This window comes from Brachycentrus maculatus, unplaced genomic scaffold (assembly GCF_059751285.1).
Source record: "Brachycentrus maculatus isolate JH-2025_06_01 unplaced genomic scaffold, ASM5975128v1 h1tg000248l, whole genome shotgun sequence".
In the NCBI taxonomy this organism is placed as follows: domain Eukaryota; kingdom Metazoa; phylum Arthropoda; class Insecta; order Trichoptera; family Brachycentridae; genus Brachycentrus; species Brachycentrus maculatus.
The window spans coordinates 258590-271570 of record NW_028280999.1 but is presented as its reverse complement, the minus strand read 5'-3'; the positions used below and the strand labels follow the sequence as shown (position 1 = coordinate 271570).

The 12981-nt window shown below is 35.1% G+C and overlaps 1 protein-coding gene across 1 annotated transcript in view; it reads left to right on the top strand.

The window, feature by feature from the left end:
• LOC148306157 (homeobox protein orthopedia-like) overlaps positions 1–11298 on the top strand; it is a 43823-nt gene extending 32525 nt beyond the window's left edge. The window contains exons 4-6 of the mRNA XM_088265527.1: positions 6574–6736; positions 8504–8659; positions 10991–11298. Coding sequence (XP_088121653.1) covers positions 6574–6736; positions 8504–8659; positions 10991–11196 — 525 coding nt within the window. The 3' untranslated portion in view covers positions 11197–11298. The remainder of the gene's footprint in view (positions 1–6573; positions 6737–8503; positions 8660–10990) is intronic.
• The last annotated feature ends 1683 nt before the right edge of the window (positions 11299–12981 follow it).

Here is a 12981-nt window from a genome sequence, read left to right as displayed (position 1 = left end):
AACTCACCCCCCGTCATCCCTTGTTAAGAATTAAATTGAACGGTGAATATTTAATTTTTATACTCCCAGCGGCGCGTGCGCTTTGCATTTCAGGGGTGAGATGCCTTTTTTCTATCAAAAATATCATTTCAAGAGAATTGGGCTTCGTTCTTTACCGGTCAACGTCGGGTTGAAATCGGATCCAGCTGACTAACTGAACTAATTTACTACTAATTGTAAGAACTTTCGAAAATTTGAGTAGTATGGCTGTCTTCATGGGTTGAATTGGTGAATTTTACATGCGTATAAAGTGATCACTTATAATTTAAATACGTATAAAATTGGTAAATGTTACACGTGTGTAACATTAACCAATTCTAATTCGATCACTTTAACTAGCCTAAGACGGTCGTAAGCCCTGTAAATCCCCAGACTTCCGTATTTTTCTTAAAGAAAGTATTACTTAGTAAAAACCACGTTTTCTTATAATCTACTGTGACACGTGTTTCGATGCATTCCGTATCATGTTCAAACACCGTATGTGAAGCTTGTTCTAAATTTTAGAGTTGGGTCCTTGGGACGTTGAAGGTTGAAGAGGGGGTAGGAGCTGTTTCTTATTTTTATTTATTTATTTGATTTAAATGAAACAAGCTTGTCACCATATAGACTTTAAATAAGAACTACAGAAAATTTCGGTTACATAATCATTGCTAGCCAGTGTTATTAGTCATAATTCTATGTGTCGCTAAATGACAATACAGGTTTAGACAAAATTATCGACATTTATGGTAGAAATCGATAAGTTAACAGAAAACTGCTTATTGTTTTCGCCAAATTCTAAAATGCTTGAATGAATTCACACCCTGAAAAGTCCTTCTATTTCATTCGTTGGTTTTCCACCCCTAAGCAGTGGAAGGGACTGAAAGATAGAGCACACTGAACTGTTTCTGAAACCTTATTTCGCACCCTCCATTTTCACATCACGCCCAAAACCAAATTTGTTTTTCATAGATTTTATCACAACACACCTCTGAAATAACTACCCTTAAATTAAACCAGTGAATAAACCGATAAATCATTGGAAATCAAATAATTTTTTTAAATAAAATTTTAAATTATATTTCTTCAAACCCTTATCCGCACCCCTATGGTGTATAGGGCACTGCATATAAACGCAGTGTTATCTTGATCGTTAACACATGAAGGAAAGGTGATCAGTCCTCCGCTTCAGGTACCTACCAGTCCAGGGTGATATTTTATAAATATTAGAGTGAAAAAATCACTTATATTTATTTGACCCCCCTGGGAATGGAACCCGGGACCTCTAGAATGGTAGCCGAGCGTGCTGACCATTACACTATGAAGGTGGACGAGAATTATTAAATTAAATTTAGTTATGGAAAATAAAAAGCTACCAGCGAAAGCTAAGCGAGCAATGGAGTATATTAAACAAATGTTAAATGAAAAAAATATCACGAAAAAAACTAAATTTGATTTGAGTGCTTCCAAAATTTTGTTCTGATATTCAGAATTTTACTTCACTTGGAATTTGTGAACAAAAAATTGAACACATAACCGAGTGTGTAAAAAAAATTGGGAAAAATCTCAAATAATATACATATATTATATAATATACTCGTATTAAGGAAGGTTTCTGGGACGAGTATTAAAAAACCTTACTAATTTCAACCATACATACTTATATATCGGCGAAAAAGTTGTAAGTGGAAGATATTTAAAATTGATACATGAAATACAATTCTGGGCATTTACAGGACTTACGACCTGTCATAGGCTTAAAAAACGCACTCAACTCAACCATAGATGGTGCCGAGTTATCACATGTGAAAGAATGTGTCAATAAAAAGACATTGTTCACTCCTTTCAACAACGTCATATATCTAAAAGCTTGATTTTTCAGGAAATCGTTTTTAATGTTTAAAAATTTATTACATTGTTTTAAAAATAAATATCAATGAAATGTATTGAAAATAAATATCAAGCCACTTTTGAACTTTTTACAGTGCAAGAGATCTTTTTAGGTAAAACCTGAATGTTTTTTCTCCATTTGAAAAATATTTAGTATATTTAAAAAAATAACTGAACAATACCTTTTCTTCAAAATGCAAAAACACACTTTCTGCCCTGTAGCGGGTAAATATTAAGTTAAAACATTTTATAGAACATTTTCTGGGCATTCCGAAAACATGCATGACTGAAAATTGACGATATTTGATTTATGACGTTCTTGAAAGGAGTGAGCGATATATCGAATTTCACAATGATTCTGAAATATTATTTTTGGACATCTCATCGAGGATGAAGAAGAATATGGAAGTCTGGGCATTTATAAGGCTGACGACCGTCATAAGCTGGTTTGAGCGATCGCTTTACACACTTGTAACATTCTTCTTCTTCATCTTTGATGAGATGTCAAAAAATAATATGAAAATAAAGTTAAAAATATTTGCTTTTACTGGGATATAGTACATTTTCTGGGCATTCTGAAAACATGCACAACTGAAAACAGACCGTCATGGGCTGGTTTAAGTGATCACTTTACACACGTGTAACATTCACCAACTCTACCCATTATTGACAACCATGGCAAATTCATGGAAGTTCTATATAAATGAACCAATTTCAAACATTGAAAAAAAACTTTAGTATTTATCAGTCTTGATAAAGAAGCGGTTATCTTCGAAACCGGTAGGCTTCGAAAACGAATTATAATTAAGTTATTATTACATATTTATAGTGATTTTAAAACAAAGTTACATTTTAATCATAAAATGGAAAATCACAAAGTTGGTGCCTCAAATATAAATTATTTTTGAAAAACTTGATAAATTTTATCGATTTATTTCTTACGATGTGAAAATCTTTTGGTTTTTCGTAATTTATTGAGGTTGGTATGGAGGTTTTTTTTAGTACCCAGATGTATATTGTGTAACTCGTATTCTTAGGTACTTAAGCGGGAAAGAAACAGGAATACAGGGTGTGTGAGGGATGGAAAACGGATGTCGGGGTGTAGGCAGGAGAGGGGATGAACGCGGAAGTGGGGAAAAGCAGGGAGAGAATGGGAGGGGTTGATAGTACAGTAGGTAGATGTCAAAAACAGAAAATTCTACGCCATTGCCTTACCTAGTATATGCTTTTTACATATACAATTGTGAAGTCCTCACCAAAACGTTACATTTCCATTATAAACGATTTTGAGTAATCGGGAAATGTAACTTTGTAAAAATTTATTTATTTTTTCAAAACATATTACATACATAAGTCATAAATATAATTTTCCCGATGAGTAATTTCTATATCTCATTTTAAGACATGGGATTAACCCTTTCCGGTCCATAAAAAAAATTCCACCAGGCCCAGAATAAAATTACAGCATTACAGAGTTAAACAATACATTCAAGTTTTTTTTTAAATAAAACAACACTTGTGTTAAAAAATTATTTTTATTTTTAATGTATACAATGTTGTCTCTTATTATATTATATTTTACTCTAAATACGAGTGAAAAAAAATATGTTAGCTTGTATTTTAACACTAAACTGATAAAGAAAAAAATGTCGAATGACATTCGACGTAGGACTCACCGGAATAAAGTCGATGTCGAATGACATTCAACATAGGACTCACCGGAATAAAGTCGATGTCTAATGACATTCGACATAGGACTCACCGGAATAAAGTCGATGTCGAATGCCATTCCACATAGGACTCACCGGAATAAAGTCGATGTCGAATGACAATCGACATAGGACTCACCGGAATAAAGTCGATGTCGAATGACATTCGACATAGGACTCACCGGAATAAAGTCGATGTCGAATGACATTCGACATAGGACCGGTAAAGGTTAAGGTTAACAAGACTGGAACACAAATAATAAAGTAACAAAAATGTTTTTTTTTAAATAACCAAAACTAATACATGGCGAAATATAAAAACAATAAACAGGTATAATAAATAGGCATAAGAAGCATTTTTTAAAGAAATAAATGAGAAAAACATAATAATTTAATGATTTCAAATTGGTTAAACACAGGATTGGTCATGTTTTGTCGCAACTTTAATTAAATTTTCGATAGAATACAGTAAACAGAACAGATTTGCATTTAAAGGATTTTTGGTGCAATAGGAACTTTACAATTATGGTAAACATCTTGGATTGTTTCAGCATACATTCTGGACATATCGCTCACTCCTTTCAAGAACGTCATAAAAAAAACTTGATTTTTCAGGAGAACATTTTTAAAGTTTAAAAATATTATTCGATGTATTAAAAATAAATATCAAGCCACTTTTTGAACTTTTTACTGTGCAACAGATTTTTTTAGGTAAAACCTGAAGGTTTTTTCTCCATTTGAAAAATATTTAGTATATTTAAAAAAAAAATTAACAATACCTATTCTTCAAAATGGGCAGCTGTATGCAGTCAATAATATGAACATTAGTTTGCTTTTAGTTTGCCTTAGCTAATAAAAACATGTACTTGTTGCGCAATGCAGTCAATCTTCTTCTTCGTTATGTGTCATGTCAGGTCCCCCTGACGTCGACTAACACTTGAGAGTAATTGTCCATCTCGGGCAGCTGTATGCAGTCAATAATATGAAAATTATGTAGTCTATGGTGAAAATTTCATAGAAATTGTCACAATATAGAAGAGGAAAATGTGAAGATTCCCGATGTTCAAACAAAGCAATCTAAATAAATACTTCACCAATTTCTCAACTGGTGTCGCCACACTCAGTCATACATACAAACCTATCGAAAAGTCTACTCGTATGTGGAAGATTCTGAGACCATTGCACATATCGCTCACTCCTTTCAAGAACGTCATAAATCAAAATACTTGATTTTTCAGGAGAACGTTTTTAAAGTTTAAGAATATAATACAATGTATTAAAAATAAATATCAAGCCACTTACTGATCTTTTTACTGTGCAACAGATCTTTTTAGGTAAAATCTGAAGTTTTTTCTCCATTTAAAAAATATTTAGTTTTTTGAAAAAAATAATTAAACAATGCCTTTTCTTCAAAATGCAAAAACAATACTTTCTGCCCTGTAGCTGGTAAATATTAAGTTTAAAATATGACTCTTTTGTTGGGATATAGTAGGTACATTTTCTGGGAATCCCGAAAACAAGCACAACTGAAAATTAACGATTTTTGATTTATGACGTTCTTGAAAGGAGTGAGCGATATTATACTTATATAATATTTTTATTTTGAATTAGTCACAGTGGCTAAAGAAAATAGGTAAGCGATAACGTAACCACCCTATGACAGGTAATAAGCCTTGTTAATATTCATATTTGCCTTTATCTGTATTGAGATATCTAAAATGTAAGAAAAAAGGTAATTTGGACAATAATACAATGCAACATTTTGAGTGTGTCCAAACACTTGTTCACAAATTTAGATTATCTCCAATTAGGACTGATTTTTACACTTTTTTGACATCCTAACATAGATGATGAAGAATATAGAAGTCTGGACATTACAGTGCCCAGACTTTTATATTCTTCTTCGTTTTTGCTAAATTGTTAAATAAATAATGTAAATAATATAATGACAATTGCCAACAACAATAAAAAGTGGAGTTCCCAAATTTGTAGACATATTTTATATTTGGAAACACTCAAAATGCTGTGATAAGGAGTTTTATATTACTTTGCCACAAAGTTAACAATGCTTTTAATATACTGTAGAACGGGGCTACTTGAACTTTGATGTGTTACTTGAGCCCAGTACAAAAAAGAGATTTAAATCTGTATTTGGTCTACAATAATGAACGTATCGTGACAATAAGTGTCACCTGTCAGGGAAACAATGAATCATGTCGATACGTTCATTATTGTAGACCTAATACAGATCTAAATCTCTTTTTTGTACTGGGCTCAGGTAACACATCAAAGATCAAGTAGCCCCGTTTTACGGTACTAAATATAGAACATTTTGTCTGATAACAGACCGACCCGGTTATAATGTCGCCTTTTGACCTATGAAAAGCATAGCTTTAATAAAAAAAGAGGTTAGTAGAAAGTTGTCATATTCCGTTTAATCTCCACCAATAACCTAGTCATGTTATGGGTGGGGGTGAACGGTGCATGACAATTTTTTTTCTGTATATGTAATGTATATGTATATGTATGTATATGTGTAAATGTATGTATGTGTGTATGTATGCGTATGTAAATTTATAAATATATTCTTATTTTTAAACTTCTTACCTAGAAAAAAAATCCTTTAACCACCCTCATTAATTCCTCTCCTTTCCTTCTGATTCCTGCAAAATATATGATATTATATCATACCCTTTTTTTAAATTTCTGAATGTTTTTTAATAGTTTTATAACATAAATGTGGAATTGTTTAATTGGCTTTTTTTTAACGTAACTATTTTTGTTAATTTAATGTGATGTTTAATATTGTTTATTATATCTTTTTTTTATATGTAAGCTGTACAATTCCCGAACAAATAAAATAAAATAAAATAAATAGCTAAAACATTTTGTCTGGTAACAGACCGACCCGGTTATAATGTCGCCTTTTGACGGATGACGTCGTTTCCCTTTCCAGGTCTGGTTCCAGAACCGGCGCGCCAAGTGGAAGAAGCGCAAGAAGTCCAGCAACGTGTTCAGAGCCCCGGGCTCCCTGCTCCCCTCCCACGGGCTACCGCCCTTCGGCTCCGGAGCCGACGGGCTGTGCCCCCCCGCGTGGGGGGTCGCCTCGATGGGCCCCGGTAAATATAATGTTTAATAATAATAATTTTGGATAATCAATGCAGATTTTTTGACATCTCAACACAGATTCACATTTTAAAAAAGGTCCCAATAATTAGTTATAAATAGATGCAGTATACTAAAAAATTTCTTCGAATTTTTTTTCACATAACTTTTTTATTAAAAAAAATTATTGATGGAAATCTTTCATATTATTTTTTGACATCTCATTAAAGATGAAGAAGAATATGGAAGTCTGGGTATTTACAGGGCTGTCATATGACTGGTTAAGTGATCACTTTATACGCGTATAATATTCACCATTCTACTCATGTCCACCTCCGTAGCGCAGTGGTCAGCGCGTTTGGCTACCGTCCCGGGTTCGATTCCCAGGAGGGTCAAAATAAATATGGCCGATTTTCACTCTCATATTTATTTAATATCACCCTGGACTGGTACAAGAAGCGCAGGGCTGATCACCTTGCCTTCATGCAATTTACGATCAGGATAACACTGCGTCGCTACGATGCAGTGCCCTATGCACCATTGGGTGCGGATAAGGGTTAGAGTAATATTCACCACTCTACTCATGACTGATACACACATCGTAATTCTTATGTCTCGAAGTAACTCATAGTTATTTTATTCGCGACATTTGGGGTTTGTACAAATCCCTGTTCACAAATCTGTGTTTCTCCATTTAGGAGTTATTTTACATTTTTTGACATCTCAACATAGATGAAGAAAAATATGGAAGTCTGTGTATTTACCCATCATAGGGCGGTTTAACCGATCACCTTATACATTCAACATATTTTTACCTTTTACTCGCTTTCTCACACCCACACTCGCTCTTTTTTATTTTATTTTTTGTCTAGTGATGTTTTTGATCGTTATTATAACATTAATGTGGAATTGTGTAATTGGGGTTTTTATGAATGTAACTATTTTTTATTATATACTTTTACTAAATGTAAAACTGGAAAATTCCCGAATAAATAAAAAATTAAAAAAACGTTCACCATTCACCATTCTACCCATAAATGACAACCACACCACTCAAATTTTGTAACTCTTCAAGTGCGAGTTCACGGAGATATCTATGGTTGATTTGAGTAATCTTTATTTAACAGAAACCCTTGTGCCCTTGTAAACCCAGTAAAATAAACTCTTGCCAAAAATAATATTTTTTTAAATATTTTTTGACATCTCATCAAAGATTAAGAAGAATATGGATGTCTGGGCATTTACGGGGCTTACGACCGTCATAGGTTGGTTTAAGTGATCACTTTACACACGTGTAACATTCACCAATTCTGCCCATTATTGACAACCACACTACTCAAATTCTTGGAAGTTCTATATATATGAACCAATTTAGAAACCTTGTTCATGAATCACTAGAACTTCACTAGAGACATCTATTGGTGAGATGTAAAGAAGCTTTTTATTAAGCAGAAACTCTTATATTACACCTTATATTACACTTGGTTGTCAATAATGGGTAGAATTGGTGAATGTTACACGTGTGTAAAGTGATCACTTAAACCAGCCTATGACGGTCGTAAGCCCTGTAAATGCCCAGACTTCCATATTCTTCTTAATTTTTGATGAGATGTCAAAAAATAATATGAAAATAACTCCTGTAATTGGAGATAATCCAGATTTTGTGAACAAGTATTTGGACACACTCAAAATGTTGTAAAAATAATCTTTGTTGAGATATCAAATATAACTCTTAGGGTATTTTTTCTTAAGCATATGTCTGTTTTCGATTGTCACTAAAGGTTTGAGTCAACTAAGCCAGAGTGGAATGGGCGGGTTTGGCCAAATGGGCCAAATGGGCCAGGGGTCTCCATTGACCCCATCTCTCCCCATCAGCTCGGCCATGGCCGGCAACGGAGGAGGCGTCTACCAGGCCCATTACGGCCTAAACTCCTTAGGTGAGTTCTGTAAGTATATTTTCATTTTCATTTATTTTTTCTTTGTCCCTTTATATAATTTTTTATTTATATGTAAAGTGGCGTTTTTTTAAATATGTAATTTTTAACGTTACTACACCAAGGTAAACCGAATCAATAAATAATATAATAGGCGGGCATGTATGAGGAGAAGCATGAACGTGGAAGAGGCGAAGAATGTTTGCAAAGGCAGAGTGGTGTGGCGTTCTATTATCTCTGCCTACCCCTGCGTGGAAGCAGCGTCTTCATCTTTGATGAGATGTCAAAAATAATACAAATCTACTGATTTAGTGAGGTGATTTATTCATATATCAAACATCGTCAATTTTCAGTGCTGCATGTTTTCGGAATGCCCAGAAAACGTACTATATCCCAGCAAAAGCGGTATATTTTTTAAATTAATATTTATCCGCTACAGGACAGAAAGTGTTGTTTTTGCATTTTGAAGAAAAGGTTCTGTTTTATCATTTTTTTTAAAAATACTAAATATTTTTCAAATGGAGAAAAAAACCTTCAGGTTTTACCTAAAAAAATCTGTTGCACAGTAAAAATTTCAAAAAGTGGTTTGATATTTATTTTTAATACATTTCATTATATTCTTAAACTTTAAAAACGATCTCCTGAAAAAACAAGTTTTTTGATATTTGACGTTGTTGAAAGGAGTGAGCGATGTTAGCAGGATTCTAAGAGCAAGAAATATGTTGATGCTTCTCTAGAAATATGTTGCAAAGTTTGCGAATTTTATTAAATAAAGTATGTATAAACAACAATACGTTCTCATATTTTCTGAAAATACAATTTTCTATGGAGTAAAAAAAGCGTGTGAGATTATTTCAAATTCCCGCCGCTAATAGCTAAAAGCAGTGCGCATGACCATTAGTAGCGTTAATTGAAATGGCAAACAAAACATTGCGGCATTTTTCCGACATTGAGACAAAATCCTCTATTTTAGTCCATTTTTAAAAGCTTTTAATTAACATCCAGCGGCCATTAGCGGGTCAGATCGAGTTTAAACAAGACGGTGTTTGTCCCCGTAGCCGCTTCTGTTTGAGGAGTCAACAGTCCCCCGCCGACCGTCACGGAGCCGCGAGAGGCACTGGCAGGCCGGTGCTAATTAATCGTTGCCAAAACTCGCCTTTTTCGGCGAATTCCAAATTCAAACGCGTGGGTAAAGAAAGAATTGCCAGCACTCGGATTTTTTTTATACCTTTTAAAATAAAAATGGTACCTACCTACTTTTTATTTTCTACGTGTCATTATTCTGTCATTCTCTGGTTATATTGTTTAAATACTCGGTATTTTGACAGTATAGATGAAGAATATAGCGTTGGGGGCTTTATTTATGTAGCGCCGTTTTCGTGAGAAATCACCTCAAGGGCGCTTTATAATTCTCAGTAATTTTAACATTAAAAACGACATCGACGAAGTAAATAATATCATCATCAGTATATAAAATATAAAAATAAAATATATGATAATAAAGATGTTTGAACGGTGAAATAAGGAAAGAATACAGCTGAGAAAAGCATTATCGTTAAAATTAAGAAAGGCGTGTTGAGTTGGTTTGGACATGTGGAACAAATGAGTGAGGAAAGAACGATAAAACAAATTTATGAAGCTTATGTATTTGGAAAACGAGGAGAGGAAGACCGAGGAAAACTTAACATGTTATGTCAAATACTTGAAAGCGGTCAGATCTGCGGGTATGTATGAGTAGATGCATGAATTTGGAAGAGGCAAAGAATGTTTGCAATGATAGAGTTGTGTGGCGTTGTATCGTCTCTGCCTACCTTCATGATACAGCGGCGTAATGGTTAGTTAGTTATCCTCCTTGTGCTAACTGCTAATGGCTAACTGCAGACGTTGGGGGAAATACTAATCACTTTCACTGCCTACACCGGGGCATTTCTGGAAAATTAGCTGGTGGTTTTACAAACTTGTATTTATTTAGATTGGCAGTGACAGGGATATCAAAAGCTTTTAAATGTAAATTCACAGTAAAATTTCTTTTTAACATTTTCTATACATTTCACAACTTAGTTCATAAAACCAAACAAAAAAATTGCTTTGCAAGAGAAGGTCTGTCAGGATGCCTATATGCTTCTGTATCAGATCTGAGAATGCGGTGGGACAGCTTTCAATTACTGAAGATCGAGACCATCTGCCGACTTCCTCTAGAACCTCGGACAATACTCGGCCATTGGCTTCTGGATTGTTAAACCTTTAGAGCTCCCGCAACGGAGAGGCCTGTGATCTCTTTCACCTGGTCAGTCCAATGAGTTTAAAGTTGTTAATCTTTTACCGTATTTCCAGGCGACACAATGATGACATACTGCAACAACATGTCCAACAACGAGGCCCCGAACTCTCCCAGCAGGGACGGCAACTCTCCCGGGGAAGGGGACCTCTGGAGAGGACACAGCATAGCGGCCCTCAGGAGACGAGCCTCCGAGCTGAGCTCGCAGCCGCCGCCGTATCTCCAGCTACCCTGTGACACCCACAACAGCCCCGTCTACTGACAGCAGAGATACTCCTGAGGTAACTTTGGAGAATGCTTCGAACGGAGAGGCAACGAGTACAGCAACGATTGCTAGACGCTACTACTAGAAAAAAATCAAACACGTTTGATATCCACGACCTTTTGAGCCTGTCCAAATACTTGTTCACAAACCTTCTTCTTCTTTTTGTAGATCCTGGGGATCTGTTTGTGCCTCCACATGTCGCTCTTGGGATGTCAACTCCCAGCTGTCTTTCCATCTTTTCGGAGGTCCGCCTGGGGGTCTGCGTCCTTCAGGGTTGCCTTGGAGGGCGATACGTGGAAGTCTGTCTTCTGACATTCTGTTTATATGTTCCTTCCAGTATCGCCTTCGTAAAATACACAAATAATAATCATACACATATCTGTGTTTCTCTTTTATTATTCTGTTTGTGTCATGTCAAGTCCCCCTGACGTCGACTATCACTTGTGGAGCTCCTCGCCAAAACGTTACATTTCTATTATAAATGATTTTAAGTAATCAGGAATTCTAGCTTGTAGAATTGTTACTTTTTGGTGCAATTTAATGATTTCATATTGGTTTAACGCAGGATTTGTCACGTTTTGACCCAACTTTAATTAAGATTTTGATAGAATACAGTAATCAGAACATATTGGATTGAGAGGATATTTTCAGCAATATTGGAAATGTAACCTTTTTGGCGAAGACCTCCACACTTGATGTAGGAGGTAAATAGAGAATAGATAGTTATTTAGTTCAATATCTTCATAGTACCTATGTATGTGTTCTTCTAATCTACTTCTGTGCGTGTCATGACAGGTCTTTCTGACGTCGACTATCACTTGAGAGAAATTGTCCTTGTCTTGGGCAGCTCTAAACAGCGCCTCGACAGTCCCGATCCCCTTCCAATCTCGTATATTCCGGAGCCAGGAGATCTGTCTTCTGCCCACACCTCGTCGACCCTCTATTTTGAATTTTATGATTAGGTTCAATAGATGGTGCTTTTGTCTCCTCTTAGTAAATGCCCCAGATAGGACACCTTCCGGACCTTGACACCAGTCAGCAACTGTGTCCCTGCTCTTGCTCTTTTTCTTGCGTAGCATTCTACCATGTAGCTACATTTCGAATGGGTTTCACCAATTGTAAGTCTTTATTTAATTTTGACACCTTAAAATAGATGAATGAGAATATGGAAGCGGAGAAAGCTAGATTTCTGAACAAGTATTTGGCCATACTCAAAATGCTGTGAATATTTGATGTCTCTTGATCGTGCGTCGAAAAATCCGAAAAATTGGACCGCAATCCACTAATGTTGGCATTTGAAAAATTATTCAAATTGAAATTTGAAGTGTTTTATAAAGAAAAACTGACTCAAACCGTTGTGTTATTACTGAAACAATAATTATTATAATGTAATCGTAAGAAAATGGAAGTACGGTATGTGTTAATATCACCGAAATATGTTTTGGTTATTATGTGGTACCACGAAATTACAAAAGATTGAAAAATCGGAATCGTTAACCCTATATTTGGCATTCTTTTTAGTTTTTAGTAACATATTTGAACTTGCAATATATAAAATCGATTCATAATAGTACTTTTTTTTCTTCTTTTTGTAGATCCTAGGGATCTGTTTGTGCCTCCGCATGTCGCTCTTGGGATGTTGACTCCCAGCTGTCTTTCCATCTTTTCGGAGCTCTGCCTGGGGGTCTGCGTCCTTCAGGGTTGCCTTGAAGGGCGATACGTGGAAGTTTGTCTTCTGACATTCTGTTTATATGTTCATTCCAGTATCGCCTTCGTTGTCGT